We start from the raw sequence: 22,278 nt of genomic DNA, 5'->3' as shown, positions 1-22,278 counted from the left end.
GATAACCCTAGTTCAGAGTGGCATACATAGGTGGAGGTGCTACCAGGGACGGCCAAAAGAAATTTTAAAAAGGCATTCTCTACCAGTTGTATGGGCTTGAGATCGCAGTAGTCCCAACACACCTGCACCACACACAGCCGTTGTAACACATTTGGGTCTATAAATATGCAAGAGCTCTACTAGGGGTCTTCTACCTAGTTTCCTTAAAAAATTAGCTAGGGCGGACGTGGTCTTCATAAATATTAGCTTCCTAGCTTTAACTGCCTGTGACCATGTCCCATTGCGATCAAATAAAATGCCCAGGTAATGGAACATCTTGGTCGATTCTACCTTTTTGTTATTGATGTGAATGTCCCTGCATTTTAAACTCCCCTTCCCACACTTCATGATGAAGGTTTTTGAAATATTAACTTTGAGGCCCAGATTTTCCATATGTACATTGTAATTTGTCACTACCCTTTGGAGCCCCAATTGTGTGCGGGCCATCAGCACTGCATCGTCAGCATACAAAAGGGCAGGTATAGGTTGTTTATTTATTTGGTGATGGTTCTGCCACCGCTCCACCAAGGCTTGGCCCAAGCCATTGGTATAAAGTGTAAATAGAACGGTGCCAGGATACAGCCCTGTCTAACCCCCCTTTCCACGCTAAGCGGAGTAGTGCATTCGCCCTTGACCCCATTGCAGACCCTACCTTTCGCCCAACAATAGAGTTGTCTCAATAAGTGTATTAATGGAGCTTCCATCCCCATGTCAGCTAGTATGTTCCATAGTTTGGCATGGATTATACTGTCAAAAGCTGCCGTAAGGCCTACAAAGGCCAAAATATAGTTTCCCCTGTTTGGCCAGAAATCAAAGGGGAATGAATCACATGTCCTGTTCTCACCAGGGCCTATGGTTCTTGTAAGGTGAAGACCCTCATTCACATTAAGCATATGGTGGGGTATATCTTGATTCTCCACTCAGTTTTTAAGTGAGTAGTATCATCATTGGGTCTTGTATCACCTGAGTGCCCGGTTTGCCAAGTGATTTCCTTATCCTCCACCTGGAGGTAGATCATCTGTTTTTTATTAATATTTTTTTTTTAAGAACTCTTTTTATTGAACTTTGCTCAAGGTCTCATACAAAACACAGCAGTGATCAAAAGAACTTGCAGAATAGCAGCAATACATTGTACTTTTGAGGACAGACACGACAATGGAGCAGGCTAAACACAAGAGTCCCTTCTATCCCACCCCTCCCCGCTCAGCCCGATACTTGCGCCAGGAGCCCCATACCCTCCTCCACTTCTTCACACATCCTCTGGATGTATAAACCTTTTGCTCAGCCCTCTGGCACGAATCCAGATGTCTTATCCATTGGTCCCACTGAGGGGGCACCTGGGCCCCCCAACCACTTGCTATATTTCGTTTCGCCACCCCGCAGCTACTGCTAACCAAATCTCGTTGTATCTGGTCCAATCCGTGGCGCCTTTGATCATTAATAGTAGCCACCTCGGATCCACCGGGACCGGCGATCCCACTACTGTCGCCATCGTTTTTGTTACTCTGGTCCAGAAGGGCACTATGTACGGACAGTCCCACAGAGTGTGGAAAAAGATACCCTCCCCCTGACATCCCCTCGCACACAAAGGAGACCGGCTCCTTCCCCATGAGAACAGGTGTGTTCGCGGGTAAATACCCCGATGCAGGATTTTTAATTGCACAAGGCGGAACATAATCCGAATCGCAATTTCGCGGGGGCTTTGTAGGGCATCCTGCCAGTCATCGTCCTCCAGGCGTCCGATGTCAAACTCCCATCTTTCGCGCAGAGTCACCAGGGGGTCAAGCATGTTGTTTATAAGTTTACGGTATATGACTGACGTGGGTCTCTCCGGCTCCGGGATCGGGTCAAGAAGGAGCCTGTCCTCCAAGGGGGAGTATTCTGGGAGCGAGGAGTCTGTGCGCATGTGTGACCGCAGGGCATGTGTAAGGCGCAGATAGTGATAGTGCTGGGAGTCGTGCAGTTGATATTCTTTTTTTTCCACACATCGCCCAGGTAGTCGATCCCGATCAACCTTCAACCCCTAAAGCCCATTAGGCTGGAGACCTCAGCTAGCTGGTCACCGAACCAGAGGGGCGTCCTGCCCGTTAGGGCACCCGCCCATCCCAAGAATTTATTCGCCTCCCGCCAGCACTGCAGCACCACTCCCGTATGCGAGGGGAGATCTCTACATCGCCTCCGCGAGTACAAGAGGAGCTCGCAGTTGCCCCCCGACATGACATGCCTATCTACCCTGTAGACAGGCTCCGACCGCGCCACATACACCGAGTCATTGATCATCTGCAATTGTGAGGCCCGGTAATACAGTTGGACGTCCGGGAGGGCCAGCCCCCCGTCGTACACCCCTCTTGTGAGCTTTCGCATCGCTATTCTCGGGTTCCCACCATCCCAGAGCAGCGTCCTCAGGGATAGGGATACGCGTTTGAACACCCCTCCCGGGATCGGGTAAGGCGAGTTCTGCAGGATATATAAGAGGCGTGGTAGGGCCAACATCTTAAAGAGCGCAGCGCGCCCCATCAGGGACAGAGGCAAGGATCTCCAGTGGGTAACGTCCGATACCAACCATCTGTTTTTTTGACAGTTCTGATTAATTCACCTTTGATTTTTGACTATATCCAACTGAAGCCGAATGAATCTCTGCTTCTTCCTTCCTTCTTTGATTAAATGACTACCTTTTTTATTCAACTATTGCCCAAGATTGTCAGAGGTCCTGGCTTTGAAAATATTTCTTTTGTTGTTGACACCCAGATTATTTGACAGCTTGATAAGCCTTTGGATAAAATAAAAGAAGATTTGAATAACTGTTGAGTGTCGGTCTCAAGATGGATGAATCTCAATTTCCTTAGACTGCGTGGATTGAAGACAGAAGTGATTGTCTTAGGTGAAAACAATCCTTGGACTCGTATCTTATGGCAGTAGCCCCTCGACCCACTGTCGGAAACAGCTGAGAAGGTTAAGACTCTTAACTTTCTCTTAAGACTCAGTCTTATGCCTCAATTAATCAGTTAATTTTAGTCTGCTACTCACAGCCAAAGAAGTTATGGAAAAGCTTTCCTTCTATTCCAAGGGATCTAAGAGCAATGTTGGCAAATATTGGGACAAGGATAAAGTTTAAACTCTTCACTTTATTACATAACGTTTTATGGAATCAAAAATGTTTTTTCTTCTGCTTCTCCCTAAATACATTTTTAATAAATCATTGAGATCAGAAAATCTGTCTTTTGTAGAGATTCCTCAGTTTGTAAAGGTCAGTTTAGCAGGAAGGGCTGTTTTTGTTTTAGCTCCAGTTTATGGAGCACCCCCCTGTGGCCATTCGACATTCCATAGTTTGGAAAGGGCTTAAAACTTTCATTTCTGGTTAATTTACATGCGGATTTTGTATTTCTTATTAATATTTCTATTAGCACAATGAAGATTTGGGGCACACTATAAATACCTGTTCATCCAATCATTGTGTTCTTGCGGCCTGTCTTTTTGGCCACTGGTCTCCCAATATCTTCTAAAAGCCATTAATGGCTCACTTTGCCTGCTTTTAAGATGGTAACCAAGGTCTCATGAGACCTTACATGACCCAAACAGTAACTTCATACTTGGCTCCCTCATAGCTATCTGGAAGCTCACAGCGACTGCCACTGCATTACTACATTAACCCCTCCATCTCAGGAACCTGACAAACTCGCACACGTAGTTACTGCAGGACCACCATTCTAACAAACATGCTATGGACACCCTGCAGCACTGGGCTCAGCAGGGAATCAGCGTTTATCTATCAATAAACAGATACACATGTAGGACTTTACTGGCAACCCTGCTTTCTGCTGACCACTATGTTGTTGGTCCCCTAGTACATATGGCAGGCCCCTATCGAGGCGTGGCAGCTGGTATGCAACACTTTGCTAGATTTTTGATGATGGTGACTGGGTAATAGCTCCCAGGAGAGCTCCTCTGTCTCACATTAGCCCTCCAGGTTGTCAAAGCAGGCTACATACAGTTGGCACAATAGTGAAGCTCCACAGCATGCATAGATGTATAACCCTTTTCCTTTTTCAAATGTTGCATTTTGGACGATGTGAGTATTCCTTATTTGGTATACATAGAAAAGCCTCTGTACTTGTTCCTCTGATTCTGGGTGAGCTTGTCTTCCACAGTGCTTCCACAGTGCTCTCCCTGCACTTCCCTGTCCTAGTGACTACTCGCTCCTTGCTCTGTTCACTCCTTGATACAATGGAGCCACTTGTCACAAGTGTGTCAGGGAGGATTCGGTGCTGCTATATCCAGTGTGCTTATAAAAAACATTGTTATTCTTCAGTTTCATATGACTCTTTAAAACAAAATGTACGCACAATAGGGGACGATGAGACATGAGAGTAATAGTATATTTTTAAAATAACCTCCATCTGTTTTCTTGTAGCTGTGGAACTGCAGTCCTGGACAAGGTAAGAAACACAAACAAATGATGAATGCTTCAGTCTACTGGTTTAACATAGTCTGTGGGAGAGAAGCATGCATCTTCCCCAGAATTTCAATGCTCATTAACCATCCAAAAAGGCAAAATTCTAAGGCAGCCTACCTTTAAACTTTAGTTTAAAGGCAAAGAAATACATGTTCCTAGGTCTAACCTCAGGATGGCTTACATTTTCTTTAAGACAAGACCCTCTCGCCCTCTTCTGCTGATGTTGGTGCCATCCAGAGCCTTGCTTTGTGACTGAACTCTTACAGTTGCCGAGCTATGGTAAATCTCCACACACACACACACATAACCTACTTTCAGCAACCACTCTCTGCTCCACTGAGTTGAAAAAGGGTAACTAAAGAGTCTTCATGCACAGGTTTATGCGTACATATGTAAAGCTCTGGGTGGCTCTGTGCATACGTCTCTGGCCTTTGTAGAGCAGATGCTGCCCACCTCCCGCACTCCCATACCTTTTACAAGCACATCTTATGGGTTCTATCTGTAGGGATAAACACACAGAAAAGCGTGGCAAAGATAATATTGGCTGTATGTCATAATATAGCGGTCGAAATATCAACCTGCAAAAATATTGCATCTCCAGATTAGACTACTACTTCCTTCTCAAGGTAAGTATACATAAGGAAGTATAGATTTACTACTGAACTCTGTAAGTACCATTTGTGGTGATACAGTGGCAGTTGATATACTCAATCGATACTGTTGCAGGTCAATATTTCAGTTGTGAAATTGTGAACTGAGGCGCATCTGTCACATGAACCTATTTCAACTTCATGCCAAGCAGAGGCGAAATAGCAATTACTTGACATACTGTGTGGACATAGGTCAATCAAGAAACTGTGACCCATTAGTCCTCCCATCACCCAGATGCTTTCACTAGCATCTGCCTGTCATAAAGCTCCCTCCATGGTCGAAGATGTCTAATACACCTGCAATTTTTTTATTGTCACTATACATTTGTATGTTTGAATATACAGATGTATCCTATCCTGAAAACATTACTTGGGTTTTCGACCTACAGCATTTACAGTGCTGTCTGCCCTGTAGTTGCGGTGCTCATTATAAAAAACTAAAAAAATAAAATATGAAATACTTGACATGTATATATTTGTATGTATACCTCTTCATACATTGATTCTAACAGTGTGTTTCATTATCCATCATTAGAGTGTACCATTAGTCTCTCCGCCTATAAAGTTCAAGCTGAGGATCGTTGAGTCAGCAGTAGACAGAAGATTACCAGTGCCAGTTTCCCTAGTAAACACATTAGGTTTCCTCCTGGAATCCATAATGTCAATGCTTGAACGTAATTGATTTATTTTTAATGTGATTTGTAGAGTACAGACCACCTATCCATATGGGACAAAATGGAGCACTTTCAATACCAAGGTAAGAAAACGAGCGATGAACAAGGAAATGGAGAATCTCCCACAAGGTTTGTAAGAGGAGAAAGAGGAACAGAGAGGCACTCAGTAAAATGGCCAAGGACAGATTATTTTTCAGAGCCTATCTGTAGACTAGAAGATTATGTGCAGCGAAATATTTAAAGGCTCATTTCATGTTTTTTCTCTTTTTGTTACATTTAATTTCCACAATGAGTCGTGATTCTGTGAGATCCACCTGCAATAGAGAGTAAAAAATTAGCTAGCATTCGCGCCAAGAATTTTCAATTCTATTAAGGACACGGAGGTGAGGATTATGCTTCTCTTTCTATTTATTGTTACTCACAGCAGCCAATGAAAACTTGTATTATGTACACAAAAAACTACATTTCCCATGATGCATGTATTACATCGCATCCTGCAATGCCCCATAAGAGCCACCAACACCGGAACTTGTCCTCTTTCTTTGCTTCGAACATTAAAGTCCAATAATATAACCAAAAGTCCAACAATAGCTTCCAACGTGGAAGAACCAGACCAGCCGGGAGAAACGTCATCTTCAACCAGGATTACACTTAATCCATCTTTTTTTCAGATCCTGAAATAAGGAACAACCCGTAACTTCTGCGTAGTGAGAATATCAATGCAAACGGGTGGGTAATAATTACAATACTGTAATGTAACCGGGTGGGATAATCCTCGCCTCCGTGTCCTTAATAGAATTGAAAATTCTTGGCGCGAATGCTAGCTAATTTTTTTTTTATTACAGAACCGGAGGCTTCGTATTATGCTAGTTTAACGCTGATTAAAAACCACAGAGGATATATCACCCACCGGTTTATAATAAAACTGTTTAAATGTTGACTCAGAAGACCAATCTGCAGAACGATTGATATCCTGAACAGTAGAACCCAACATGAACGTTTTAGAGGCCATGGCGCCTCGGACAGAATGTGCACCAAAGACTTGAGTATCAATACCTGCTTCCTGCATGACATTTTTTAACCATCTGGCTATAATAGCCGCAGTGACAGGTTTGTAAGGTTTCTGCAAGGCAATCAATAATTGCACCACACCATCAGCCCTGGTAACCCTGGTACATTCCTCATAGGCCTTAAGACATTGAACCACACAAAGCTTTGCATTATCAGGAAAGGCATGATATTCTACACAGCGTGACATAGTTTTAGTCCTAGACGTGATATTAAAAGAAACTCCTTCAGGCGTAAATACTCTACCTGTAATATCTAGAGCCTTAACGTCTGAAGAGCGTCTACAGGCCGGCAGGCATAACAGCATGGCCAGTTTGGATGATAGTTGTTTCCTTGTCAACATATTGTTGCTGGGCCATTGATTAAATAAGGAAAGAACTAACGAGACATCCCACAAGGAAGAATACTTCGGCTTGGGTGGATTAGCTACTCTAATACCTTTTAAGAGCTTACATACTAAAGGATGCATTCCTACTGGTTTGCCCTCAACCTGAGAGTGTCCCGCCGATATGGCGGGACGGAAATTGTTAACCGAACGATATGCCAATACCTCAGAAGCTTTTTCTGACAGGAAATTTACAACAAAGGGTAAGTCTGCCCCCACGGGATCCACGTGTTGTTCAACGCTCCAACGAACCCAACACCTCCAGGCTGAAGAATACCGTTTCTTGGTAGAGGGGGCCCATGCTTGGTTGATAAAGCCTGAAGCTTGTTCCGAAAAACCTGGCATTTGCCAACGTTGCCGGAAAGTCTCCAGGCCATCAGGGACAACTGCCCCGATACTACCATCGGGTGCATCTCTCCATGAGGGCCCTGGATCATCGTTGAGGACCATGGAATCCTCCTGGGGAAGTCGCAACTCGCCTCCAACAGTATCGGGAACCAAGGCTGTGACTTGCACAAGGGAGTCACCAAAATCACTTCCGCCTTCTGCCGCATCACCTGTGTGAACACGCGGGGAATTAGAATGAAGGGTGGAAACGCATAATTCAGGTGCAGAGACCAATCCTGTGAAAAAGCGTCCGTCGCCAGAGCTATCGGGTCCGGCCTCCAGCTGAAAAACTTGGTCATTTGACAATTCAGTCTGGAGGCAAACAGGTCGATCTCGCAAAGGCCCCAGATCTCCTGCAACCACTGCACTATCTGGGGTTGGAGCTGCCAGTCGCTGTAATCCTTGAGATGGCGTGAATTCCAGTCCGCCACTACATTCGACTGACACGGAATGTATTCGGCTACGACTGAAATCTGATGGTTCAGGCAATAATGCCAAAAATCCTTTGCTATTTCCACCAACATGGAGGATCTTGTGCCCCCCAGTTTGTTGATATATTGAACTGCCAAGATGTTGTCCATCCGCAGAAGGATGCAACACGAGACTTGATTGGGAGATAGTGTCCTGATCGCAAACGACCCTGCCAGGAGTTCTAGGCAATTGATGTGAAGATTTAGCTCGTCTAGGGACCAATGTCCCCCTGTGGAAATATTTCCGCAGCGCGCTCCCCAACCCCAACGACTGGCGTCGGACTCTATGACGACCTCCGGCAGAGAGCCAAAAATGGCTCTGCCGTTCCACGCCTCGACGTGTGCAAGCCACCACTGGATCTCCTCCCTCACCTCTTGGGAAAGAGGCACTAGGTCCGTGCAGGAGAGACCCTTCTGCAAGTGCTGAATCTTGAGCCTCTGAAGGGCTCGATAGTGTAAGGGTCCCGGACAAATCGCTTGAATGGACGATGCTAGGAGACCCACTATCCTGGCAATCACTCTGAAGGATACCATCTGTTTGGTTAATAGGGAACACAGCTCCTTCTTGATGTCTCGAAGTTTGGAGTGTGGAAGACTGAGTTGAGCAGTCTGAGAGTTTATGACGAACCCCAGAAAATCTATCGTCTGGGTGGGGCACAGGACAGATTTGTTTTCGTTGATCACAAATCCCAGATTTTGTAGGATACGGATGGTCATGCGCAACTGTTGAGCTGCCAACAGTGGAGATTGCGCCATAATGAGAATGTCGTCTAGATAGACTATCATGCGAACCCCCTGTTCCCTGAGATAAGCTATCACTGGTTTCAGAACCTTGGTGAAGCACCATGGTGCCGAGGAAAGTCCGAAAGGAAGGGCCAAATATTCGTACCACCGGTTCCGCCATTGAAACTGAAGGAATCTGCGATGTGGGGAAAAAATGGGAATGGACAGATAAGCGTCTTTCAGGTCCAGACGGACCAACCAGTCCCCTTGTTTCAGGAGATCTGTCAAAAGATGGATACCCTCCATCTTGAAATGCTTGTACTTCATGTAATGGTTGAAGTCCTTTAAATTGAGTACCAACCTGTAACCTCCGCCCTTCTTCTGCACTAGAAAAATATTGCTGCAGAAACCGCGAGGGTCCTTGTCGCAAGGTGCTATTGCGTGTTTCCGCAGCAATCCTTCGATTTCGGAATCTTTAAAATCACATTCTTGTCGGGATAAAGGAAGCTGTCTGGGCCAATGGGCCTGATAGGGAATCTGGAAGAAATCTAGATGGAAACCCTGAAGTGTTTGCAAGACCCAGGCATCCTGAGATAGTTGAACCCAATTGCGAGAGAAAAATTGAGTACGTCCCCTCAAAGGTAGAAGGAAGGGGTCCGGAGCACTCACCTGTAGATTCGGTGTTCTGCAAGCCTCCCCGATAGGATCCTCTATTAAAGCGTCGCTTGTTGAAGCGTTGCCTGGTGGGATAGAAGGTACCTCCACGGGTAGAGTCCCACTCTCCTCTGCCACGACCAAAGTCTCCTCGCTGAGGACCTTGTGAGAATTGACGGCCAAACGAGCGTCCCCGGCCTCGTCCGCCCTGTTGAAAACCCCAGCTTGAAAAACTCGCCTTATTCCTGACTGCGCCTTATCCAAGGTCGTGAATGTACCCACATATTTGGCCACATCCTTGATGAAACGGTTGCCAAAAAGGTTTCCGTCCACCAAGGGTCCCGGTTCTGCTGCTGCCAACTCAGTTAGGTTAGAATCCATGCGCATGAGTATGGATTTGCGCCGCTCTGTGGAAATGGCGCAGTTGGCAATACCCAGAAGACATATAGCTCGTTGGGTCCAACCCGCCAACACATGGGAATCTATAGTGTTCCCCGATTCTTGAGCTTCCAATGCCTTCTCTAAAATCTTGGCCAAAGGGCCAACCACATCCAAGAGCTTATCCTGGCACCCTCGCCAGGCGCGATCGATACCCTTCTTGGGGTCCTTCGCGAACTTCTTGAGGAAGGTCAAAAGGCTAGAGTCAATCTCAGGGGTTTCGGCCACTTTGTCCGAGATGTCAGGATGAGGACATTCGGAGCATAGTCTGTTACGCACTTCCTTATCTAAACTCTTGCGGAGATTGCCATGCAAGTACGCCGCCACCTCAGGGGCGGGTAACCAATCCGAGGACCTGGGATGGACGATGTCCGTGGGGTTAAAAGTAAATGGAGTAGGGATAGCTTGTGGTACCTCCACGTTTTTGGATTTCTTCGTTCTCTTTTTAGGAGGCGAATTGTCAGGGGTATCAGAACTGGCTGTATCGGGACCTGTATCTGAATCCTGACCCTTATCTTTGTCCGCATCGGGACGAGGAAGCGAAGAGTAAGAGGCAGAATGGGGCCACGGCTTAGGCTGAGAGCCATCTGTGGGAGCCCCAGCTGGGGCAGTGAATCCATGGCACCTTGCAAACTTCTCCAGTTGCTTGGTTATACTTTTCAACGCAGTAGTTAGCGCCTGCTGCACGGTTCCCGGAACCGCTTTCTCCAGGGCCTTGTTGACCGACTCCTGGACCGAGGCGTCCAGGGCCTCAACAATATTCTCTTCAATGGAAAGGGTACCCACTTCCTCCTCATACAAGGTATCATCCTCCTCATAATGAACCCAATTCTCCATTGCTGAACCAAACTTGTAGATATACTTGCTCATCAGGCAAATAGTAAGGAGGAGTAAAGGCTGGGAGCCAACCCACAGCACAGATCAGAAAGGAAAGGTAACTAACTCCTCAGCAAAAGCTGTATCACAATTATTTCAGCCCTCAGGGTGTAGTGGAGCCAAAAAGAGCCAATATGTCCAAGGAGGTGTGCTCCCTCCAGGCCCAAATCGTTTTTCCAGCCAGCCAGGCGTAAAGCAGTGCTCAAAGATGAAAGACCCCGGTGAAATGATCAAAACGAAAGAAAAAACGGGCAGTATTGACGTGCGTAGCCCAATCCTACCAAAATATAGCCCAATTGAGCTACGCACGTGGAAACGAGACAAAAAACGAAGGTAACAGGCTCCAAAGCACACCGGCTGATGAGGGAAGCCTCGCGCTATAATTTATTCATTATAGAACTCTGCCGAGAGCGGAGCGGTACCAGTAATCCCTAATATGCAAATTTAAACAAGCGCGCTAGATGCGCTGACAACAGAGCGGGCGGAACGCCTGGTACGAGTCAGCTGAGGAGAGCGCGAAAACCATGCGCTTAAGCCTCAGCGGGCCGCCTGGTATGCGAAACATTCAGCGCTCCCAGCGGGAGTGTCACAGGACTCAAGGGCAGGCACAAGACACGCGAAGCAAAGCGGATGAATTAACACAGTTTAAGACATAAACATGAAGTAGCGAATAATCACATCACCAAGAATGCAAATCAAGATAAACTCTAGAGTACTTAACTTTTTGCGCGAGCAGCAAGGAAAGAGGACAAGTTCCGGTGTTGGTGGCTCTTATGGGGCATTGCTGGATGTGATGTAATACATGCATCATGGGAAATGTAGTTTTTTGTGTACATAATACAAGTTTTCATTGGCTGCTGTGAGTAGCAATAAATAGAAAGAGAAGTATAATACGAAGCCTCCGGTCCTGTAATAGAATTCCTCCAAGTTGTAGACACGTGCAGTTTATATAGTAGGTCTTACAGGTTTGCCGCACCTTTTCAGGAAGTTAGTGCTGTATAATGAAGAAAGGGGTCTGGTGAGAATTATTGGTGCCAACAAGTATACAAGCCGATGTTTTGAATATAATCTTTATTGGAGTGAGTGAGTTCTTCTGGGCGCCTGCTAGCATAATGTGATCGCTGCCAAGGTGCAGGAGCACTAGGGATATAGGAACATTCTGAATTCCACAATGAGGATGATAGGTTTCTGTATAAGAGATATTGTTTATAGAGGACTGCATTTGATGTCTTAGTGATGCACTGTTGTAATGTCTATTGTTCATCAAAGGTGAAGTCAAAGGGCTTTGTATGAAAACCAGAGTAGGGGAGATTTTGGGGGAGAGATTTTGAAGTCAGATCTCTACCGTTTGAGGGTTGTGTGGTGTGCGAAAGAAGCAACAAAAATGGGTTTAAAGGGATTTGTTGTGAGGGAGAATGGGGGATCCAAATTACAGAGACAGTCATCCTTCTCATTGTATGATTGAGCAGGCATTCTAATGTAGAGCTAATCACCGCTGCTAATGTTAGTGGCACTAAATACAGGCTGAAAATGTTAAGAACAAGGCTACATACTTAGGCACCATTAAGACAGGGACAGCAGATATTTATGCCTCAATCTGTTAACACTGTGTTCTGTTAAACTGAAAAAATGGGAACCGTCTCTTTATTATGTCATAACTGCACTTTTAAAATTGCTTTATTAATCTTCTTGCTTTCGCAAACTTGGTTGAAAATGCACCATTTGCCCACTCTGTTTTAAAAAGGTTCTCTGAGGGAGAAACCCCCCCAACCCTCCTTATGGCAGTCAGCCTCGCTGGCCACGTTCACTCGTCACAGGGTACTCATCCTGAACTTTTACGCCACACCACTTTCAAATGTCACCAGCCACCACTTCCTCTCTTATGGGCCGCATCTTGTGCACTTTCTCAGCTAAGCTCTGAGCCTGATCCTGGCCCTCCACAGTCTGCTCCTCCCGAACTGCCATCTCCCTTCTCACCCTCGATGGCTTAGAGTATCTCAACTAGTACCAGGGCAGCACTAGGGGGTCCCGTGCCTGTGGTCACAGAGCAGGTGGCCAGTCTCCTGTACAGCCTCTGGACCCTTGAATACACCCCACAGCACAGTGAGTTCAAGGTGAGGAGGAGAGGAGACGAAGGGACGGGATATAAATGAGCCATGTGCGTGTCAACAACATAATAATACTCTTCTGCATGTAGATGACATTTAGTCCATGGCCGGTGGCCCTATATCACTCGTCACCCAGCCATTAATCTTCCAACCATTCATGTTTAATAACACGCATTGCTCTTTTGTGTAGTGCACGCATGCCACATGCATTCTAAACAGGGCCGCCACGAAGCCTCGTCACGCTGCTTGCGTGATGCGCTTCAGCGACCGGCCCATTACAAATCTCATCTAGACTCAGACTGCACAGAACTTATTTAAAGAGCTAACATCAAAATTGAGACTCCTCTGGGAGCCGCTATGCTTATCCCTTAAATACAGCCTGACGTTAATGCATATATGTGAAAAAACTAGGTGGCTCAGCAATACTCCGTCCGCTGGCTCAACTCCTTGGAATTTGGAGGAGTTTGATGGTAACCCCGTGAAAACTTTGAGAGCTCCGCCCATGGATCAGTTCACATGCACTGGGACCTGGTTAGCAGAGTCCCAGTGCAAAACCAACCAGCATTGGCATAGCCAATAGGTCTCGCTTTTGGGACCTTCTAAGTATTTAGTTATGTAGCACAATATACTTGGTGCAACCACATCAACTGTTGCGTGGCTAAACACTTATAAGGTCCCAAAGGCGAGACCTATTGGCTATGCCAATGCTTGGTGTGGTTGTATGTGTGGTTGTGTGTGGTTGTGTGTGTGTGTATGTGGTTGTGTGTGTGTGTGTGGGTGGTTGTGTGGTTTTGTGTGTGGTTGTGTGGGTGTGGTTGTGGGTGTGGTTGTGTGGGTGTGTGGTTGTGTGGGTGGTTGGTTGGGTGGGTGGTTGTGTGTGTGTGTGGTTGTGTGTGTGTGGTTGTGTGTGTGTGGTTGTGTGTGGTTGTGTGTGTGTGTTTGTGTGTGTGGTCGGGGTTGTGTGTGTGTGTGTGGTTGTGGGTGGGTGTGTGTGTGTTTGTGTGTGGTTGTATGTGTGGTTGTGTGTGTGGTTTTGTGTGTGGTTGTGGGTGTGGTTGTGTGTGTGACAGTAATACTAAAAGCATCTCAAAATAAAGGAATAGAAACCTCGAGTTTGTGGAAAGAGAAAGCACGTTGTAAGTCAAACGGGCACAGCAAAGCATTAAAACAACAACAAAACAAACAAGATCACTTAGCGAAGACTGAGTGCTGATAATGGATACACACAGCCCATCATCTTAAGAGTTCGATTGCAGCCAATGTGCACTCAAAACTGCCCCCTCCTTGTGAGTTGCACCCCATATTTCATGAGTTGTAACTGCTGCACCCACCATAGCGCTTTGAGATCTAAAGCGCTACATAGGTCTAATCGATTAACCAGTCGCCAACATGCTGTGCTTTTAAAGAAAATGTGCCAAAAGTTTCCAGCTTCCTCATCATGTCCTCATGAATACGCCAACGAAAGGACTCCCTGAATGGTGCAACGGACATGAAGCAGCCGCTGCGATCTGAAATAAACACAGAACGTTGTCCAGTTTTACAGTAACATTTCCTTAATGTCCTTTAAGTCACAAAACAGTAATACTAAAGGCATCTCAAAATAAAGGAACACAAACATCGAGTTTGTGGAAAGAGAAAGCTCATTGTAAGTCAAACGGGCGCAGCAGAGCATTAACACAACATGTTCTTTGATGTTTGATGTTCTTTGAATGAGAACATCAAAGGGGCGCCACGAAAGTGATCGCGCGTGAAAGTGATCGCGGGCGCTTAATGAGCATGACGAGGTTTGCCAGCCTCTGCTCCTAAGCGCGCGCCCGCGCACATGCACTGTAGCTCTCGGCTGGCCATGGTAGCATTTTTTTGAGCCCTCACAAAAAGTCTCGCCAGACCAGCACATGCGCTGGGTCAGGCGAGACCTAAAAAACCAGCAGAATCAGTCCAATACCAAAATAGGGGTGACCATGCACCTATTCCTATTAATGAGGTTTGTTTCTGCCTGCAAAACTTTCATGGAGGGTATGGGAAATAATTTCCTGTTTATTCTTTAGAATGTTTCAGCTCTGAGTTTTTATGTATTGTCTTTTATAAATCTCCGGAAAGTGTGTTTATCTCCATCTAGTATGTATTATATCAAAATGTGAAATATCATTGCATAAAAATAGGCACTATAAAATAAAGGGTGACTGTTGTTCTAATCATCATGGTCCCTTGGTGTGTTTTATTAGATGTTGAACAAAGTAAACTGGACGTTGCCATTGGTTTCCCCCTTTCAGAAGGTTACCTACTGAGCAATAGTGAAAAGAAATGTTATTGTTTTTAGAAAGAATAGCATAATCTCCTCTTTACTAATTTACTTTTCCTTCGTATGTAAGAAGATTAAAATATGTAAAATTTAATGTAAATTCACTTTTCCCTATGTCTGGCACTTTCTGCTCGCATATTTGAATCAGACATGCAGATCAATAACTGTGGCATTTTGACCATATACTCTTTCTGTTAGTTGTTACAGAATCATATCATTTTGGGGAGAAGTGGCCACGTGCATTCCAAGCAGCTTTCCAAGTCTTATACTGCATTACACTCACTTATAGTAGCAGTTTTGTAGCGTTGTGTCTATCCAAAGGTAGAGATATATATATTATATGCACATCCATCTTTAATACAATATTAGTCACTGGTATCATGCCATCAAAATCACAGTAAAAGTAGCATCACATGCCCTTTGACACTTCCAGTGACATCTTGGAAATATAATTATATGACACCTGACCTCAAGGATAACACAAGCCACCACATTACATATAGCTTAACCATGATGAATTACAGGAAGTTGATCAAATATAGTGAAGTACTGGGTTTTTCGGAACCCAGCGGTGCCAGGGAACACACCCGAAGACTTCGAGTTCTTCCTGTTTCAGACTACAGAAACACAGAGTCTTCTTGGAGAAGTCAAAGATCGTATTTATTGGCTGCAGCCAGTGACAGGTATCCTAGAAGTACAACACGTGTATATTCTCAGGAGACTGCTCCCTTACGAAAACCAGCCTTCTCCTTATATACCAAATATTATGCTTTAGGCAAACATTCCTCGTTTTACGGTATGATCATTCACATGCATTCATTACAAAGGAAAAGACAGAGTCATAATGGCAAGTACATATTTCAGTTCGTTCAGCCCTTAATCAATTACCCGGCAAAGCTTAGCGCCTTCATCAGATATCGACGGACACCCAATAAAAACGGGCACCTCCTCCTCGTAAAACGGGTCATAAAGAGGGAAACAGGGGCAGGTGTGTAGAAGATTAGGCATGGTTCGTGTGTGATGAAAGGTTTTGTGATATGCTGGGCCCTGATACTAATCTCATTCGGCCGCGGGAAGGGAACTGACCGAACAGGTTTGGCCTTAGGCAGCGGAGTCAGTTCACCCAGGTCACCGAGGAGTCAGCGAAGGTGTGTGTGTCCTTCAGACCCATGCTCGGCCATAGTCCTGTTGCCTATGAGAGGGCAATCACAAAATGGCTGTCGTCCTAAAATGGAGCTCGAGGTATTAGGACAGAAACTCTGATTTCAGGCGATCTCGTCACTTGAATGTGACGCAAATGCTTGTGCATAGTATCCTAAACATTCTCGGTCTGTTGATAAAGAAATCGTCATGTTAGAATCATGCCAGACACGTAGTTCCGAAATTTACAGTACCACAGACCCTCCTTTTGCCCTTACATAGGCAATAACCTATACTCCCGCTAGTCTGAATCCAGGTCTATGTCCATAAAATCGCGGAGATGTTGCTGTAGCATCATCCTATTGCTTAGCTCGTCTCGTGTTACAGGTTTCCTTATACATGATGTAGCGCAGATGCCACAAATTACAGGAGCACACTGTACACATAGACACAGCAGGAAAAGAATGGCTAAGATCATTCCAATGACTATCAGGATCTTCCAGCCCCAAGCGGATATCAGTTCCCAGAACCACCCCGCCAATGACCATTCCCCATTATCTACGTGAATAGATTCGGAGATTCTATGCAGTTTGGAAATGGCCTGGAAAACTGTTGGAGCGTTATCTGGAATAAAAACACAGCAGCTACATTGGATCACTCTACATACCCCACCTCGGTCTGCAAGTATGACGTCTAACGCGACCCTGTTCTGAAGAGTCATAAGACGATCCGACTGGAGCTCAGCAGTCAAATTACCAAGGGCACCGGCTGTTTCAACTACCGTGGATTCAACCACTCTTGTCAATTGCCTTATGTTCCTGCTGTTAACCATTGGACCCCAAAACGGCAGAGAACCCTTTATGAAATCTCCAAATTCTTGTCCTGCAGTGTCATCTTGACTGATGACGCCTCTAACCATCCTTGTCTTATGGTAATCTGCCGCGGTCGTGTAGGTGGGAGGCAGCAGGAACGAAACAAAACATGTGCCCGAAAAGTCCGGGGGCAACCATGTATAGGCTCTATCATGGCAGATGAAATAGGTACCCTTGGCTGCTAAGAACGAATGGGAAGTCTGAGATGCAAAAACGTAAGTTTCAGCGCAGATACTTTTCCCTAACTGAGCTCTGGGATTCTTGCCATAACCTTGCAAACATAGGTGACCCTGATGGGGTACAATCCAGATCGGTGAGGATTTCTTTGCTCGCTGGTTCTCACTCAGAGTAACTTCATATCCTGTCATATTCCAGCCAATATATGCTAGTGTCTCATCTCTTGGGATGGTTTCATAGGAACTCTCTTCCCTAATCATATCCACGATCCCCTTAACTAGAGCACTATTCTTGGGATTATCTTTCACAGAACGTAGGGGGTTGGCTTCATGAGCATACATGAACATTGTTCTATATGCCCACACAGAACCATTATGGCTGAAAGGTAGGAGTGGGTACGGGATACCTTTATCAGTAGTATGGGGCACAAGGCCACACACCCAACAGTTAGTTGTGTTTACTACTAGTTGGTGTAGGAGCTGAATGAACGAATTATTGACAAATTCCAATCTTCTAGCGGACTCGTGTTCAGGCAGGGGACGAAGGGAATGCGAGGAAACAGTAGGAGGAGGTATGGGCTGTGCAGTTGGTGCGAATGTTACTTGGAAAGAGAATAAGACATATCCTATGAAGATCGTCACCACACTCAGTAACATGGAAATACATAACATCAAAAATCGTTTTCTTGTCATCATTATACATGTTCTGTCTTTGCAGTCCATTGGTTTAGCAGGTCTCTCATTCTCGAAAAACTCCATCCTCTCTGAGTGCTGCTCGCGGTGGTAGGGTGTTCTATGCTAATGAAATGCTTCTGTCAGTCCAGGGCAACTCCTTGGACCGACCAGAACTGCTGACCTAACGTCTTCAGTTGCACTCCAAAGACTTGGGCAACCGCGACCCTGCAGCTGAACCCGGATGGCGGTTCAAAAAAGCAAAAATAAGCAAGTTTCTCAGATGAAAGAGAGAGCTGCACTTCCCAAAATTATTAAAAAATAGCAAGGGAAAGGAAAAGAATTTTAGCAAGGGAAAGGAAAAGAAATTTGTCCCTAGTCCTTGGCCTCAAATTGTAGCGATTTCTCCCAGGTACTGTCTGGTCTTGAAACAAGAGTTCAGGCTCTGTAGTGTCCAATCGTATTGACAGTGGCACAGCCTCTTGCAAAATGTCATTGCTTTCCTGCTCAGAGCTTGTTCCTTTCACACGTGCATCGCTAAACGGCAGAAAACGAGGCACGGTTTCAGTCTCAGAATCAGTGATCCCCTCCTGGACCCACCGGTCATATGGCAGAGGCAAAGGGACCCTCTTGCAATGGACGCCGTGGATCCAGTTCTTTTTCCCTTTCATTCGAACAGCTGATCTCGTTGAGAGAAGGACGAGATGGGGGCCGGTCCAACGGGGCTCATCATTCTTTGTCCGTTGAAAGTTTTTGACCAGCACCCATGATCTAGGATTGATAGGATGTCCTGGAGTTTCAGAGACCTGAGGCAGAGTATCATGCACCTGTTGGTGTAAAACACGCAATTTAGCCGTCAATTCATACAAATAATCAAGCAGTACTGGATGTTCGATCTCGCTGAATTTTGTAGGCCTTGGCACTCCCCATATATTGGCCGGGCGGCCAAACACGATTTCATAGGGACTAAGTCCCACTCGTGAATGCGCAGTCATTCTTGTTGACAGGAGTGCTAAAGGCAGAGCGTCAGGCCATTTAAGACCAGAGCTTGCTTGAATCTTGGCCAACTTCAATTTTAATGTGCCATTATAGCACTCTACTAATCCAGCTGATTGGGGATGATTTGCAGCGTGAAATTTTTGCCGGATACCCAGTCCATCACATACTGTTTTCATCACTCGACCCACAAATTCACTCCCATTGTCACTCCAGACCATTCTCGGCATTCCAAATCTAGGGAAAAATTCTTTGACAAGGGCTTTAGCTGTGGACAGAGCAGTGTTGTCTTTTAAAGGGTATGCTTCTATCCACCTTGAAAAGGCACAAACAACAACAAATTGTTGCATCTTTCCATGTGGATGAAATCTAGCTGCAAAACCTCAAACGGATACGTTGGAGGCGCAAAATGACCAGCTGGAGTTGGGGTTCCCCTACCAGGATTGTATTTCAGACATACCATGCAGTTTTTGACCACATTCTCTGCACATTTAGGAATTACAGTATTTTGCCATACTGGAGCCAACAACTTACAAATCCCTTTCACACTGATATGGGCCATTCCATGAGCCATTGTCACCACTGCAAGCACGTACGCATCGGGTAACAACCATCGCCGATGTTCTGACAAGTCAATCCAACAACCATTTTCATCCAGTTTACCCGTACTTTCTCTCCACATACTTAATTCTTTCTCTGAAGCTTCGGCTTGAAGAGACTTCACACTCTCTATCGTGTCTTCACACATTCCAACATCACCAACCCATCTTGCAGGGCCTGCAACATACATCCGATTCTTCACATTCTTTGCTGTTTCTTTTGCGATTTCATCCGCAAATGCATTACCACGACCAACATCATCAGTAACCTTCTTGTGTGCACTGCATTTCACAATCGCAACTTGTAGCGGCAATGTCAGTGACTCAAGGAGTTCATTCACCAACTGACCATTTTGTATTTTAACTCCATGTGAAGTCAGGAACCCACGTTCCTTCCATAGTCGCCCAAAACTATGGGCCACACCGAAAGCATACTGACTGTCGGCATATATGGTCACTTTCATTCCTTTCGATAGCACACACGCGCTTGTAAGTGCAATTAATTCTGCTGCTTGGGCTGAATTATGTGGTATACGTGCAGTTTCAACAATCGTATGCAAAGTCGTGACAGCATATGCTGCAGTCGTATCACCATTTGAAAGCTTGAAACATGAACCATCCACCCATAAGGTACCATCACACTCTACAAGGGGAGTATCCTTGAGATCCACTCTCCCTTTTGTTTCTTCTTCTGTTCTGAAAAGACAATCATGCTGCTCAACATCATCTGTCTCCACTGAAATCGGCAATAACGTGGCTGGATTCAACGTATTGCACCTGTGTATGTGAACATGACTCGTCTAGCAGTGTCGACTCGTAACCTGACAATCGAGCACTAGTTAAGTGCTGTGTTTTGGTTCTGTTTAACAACGTGTCCACTGCATGTGGAACCATAACAAACAACGTGTTGTTCATTACTAACCCAGCAGACTGTCGAATAGAAACCGCTGCTGCCGCTGTGGCTCTCAAGCAACTCGGCAATGCTTTAGCTACCGGATCCAAAATTGATGAAAAATACGCGCATGGACGCTGCTTGCCTCCAAAAGACTGTGTCAACACCGACAATGCACAACCTTCCCTCTCGTGCACATACAGTGTAAAAGGCTTGCTGTAGTCAGGAGTACCCAGCACAGGAGCCGAACATAATGCTTCACGCAATTTGGAAAAACTTTTCTGACAATCTTCAGACCATGGGACGGGATTTGGTGTATCTTTACATGTTAATGCTATCAAAGGTTTGGCCAGCAGAGAAAACCCAGGTATCCATTGTCTACAGTAGGATGTAAGGCCCAAGAAAGCACGTACTTCTCTCTGTGTCCTAGGCACACTCAATTTTGCTATTGCCTGAATTCTTTCTGGGGTCAGTTTCCTTCCCTCCTTCGATAAGAGATGACCTAAGTAGGTCACTTCTTGTCTACAATATTGCAGTTTTGAAAGCAACACTTTGTGATGTAGATTAGACAAATGACGCAACAACGACAATGTTGCTTCTTTACAAATGTCTTCAGTATCTGTGGCGATTAGTAAATCGTCAACGTACTGAATAAGGGTAGCACCATCAGGTAAAACAATCGCATCGAGCTGCGTTTTTAAAGCTTGGCTGTATATTGATGGACTTTCACAGTAGCCCTGAGGAGCGCGTTTGAAGCGAAAGCTTCGACCTCCTAGGCTGAAACCAAAAATATCTCTGCTCTCCTCGATAAAATCGGGATGCTGAAGAAAGCATTCTTTAAGTCAATCACCGAGAACCAGGCGGCGGAGGCTGGAATCATAGTCAATAAGGCAGTAATATCAGGAACGACTGGAAACTGTGGCACAACTATTTTATTGACCTCTCTAAGATCAATCACGAACCTGTAAACAGGTGGCTGAGAAGGGTCAGTACGTTTCAAAACAGGCAGAACAGGACTATTGCAAACGTTGCCTCTGGTCTCTTCGATCACATCTTTTCCAATCAAATCATAAATGATCGCTAGCAATGCTTTTTCACCTTCACTAGGGATCTTATATTGGGGAATGCGTGCAATTTAACATTGGCTTTCAATGTTAAAACATATGGCGGTATTTCCAAAAGGCCCACATCATTAGGACCCGTAGCCCAAATGGCGTCAGGAAGAAACGACAATTCTGTCGGAAGTTTATCCTTTGACAAATACATTGGAGAAACCACTTTCCTACCCAGTGTAAGTTGTACTCCCGAAGGAGAACAATATAATGTTGCATACAATCTTTTCAACAAATCCAATCCCAACAAGTTTTCACCACAACCTGTTGTCAAAATTAGGGGTGCTTCCAATTCACAAGGTCCAACAGAAAGGGACATAGGGCAAGAAATCGGATTCCTAACCGGGGCGCCAGAAAAACCTACCGAAACATTCATCTTGCCAGACAAAGGCGCGCCAGGGAGTTTTGAGTGCATAATAGAACTCTTTGTAGCTCGGTGGCCATTTTGAAGTCAGGCATGGAAGAAAAACACCCTGAGCCTGCCAAAAATAATTTTTGAAGCCCTGTAAAGCTACAAGGAGCATTAGAAGGGACAGTGAAGATCGCAGAATATCACTATGTCCAATCAACCTGACTCTACGCACAATGCAGC

General features: G+C 45.4%; 1 protein-coding gene across 4 annotated transcripts in view; it reads left to right on the top strand.

The window, feature by feature from the left end:
• TRAF3IP3 (TRAF3 interacting protein 3) overlaps window positions 1-22,278 on the top strand; it is a 546,425-nt gene that overhangs the window by 174,493 nt on the left and 349,654 nt on the right. For all 4 annotated transcript variants that reach the window (XM_085631112.1, XM_085631142.1, XM_085631127.1 and 1 more), the window contains exon 5: window positions 4,451-4,475. In XM_085631112.1, the coding sequence (XP_085487238.1) occupies window positions 4,451-4,475 (25 nt within the window). The remainder of the gene's footprint in view (window positions 1-4,450; window positions 4,476-22,278) is intronic.

The sequence above is a fragment of the Triturus cristatus genome, chromosome 1_1 (assembly GCF_964204655.1).
Source record: "Triturus cristatus chromosome 1_1, aTriCri1.1, whole genome shotgun sequence".
NCBI classification, from domain to species: domain Eukaryota; kingdom Metazoa; phylum Chordata; class Amphibia; order Caudata; family Salamandridae; genus Triturus; species Triturus cristatus.
The sequence above is the reverse complement of the archived record's forward strand: the minus strand, read 5'-3'. Positions and strand labels throughout refer to the sequence as shown.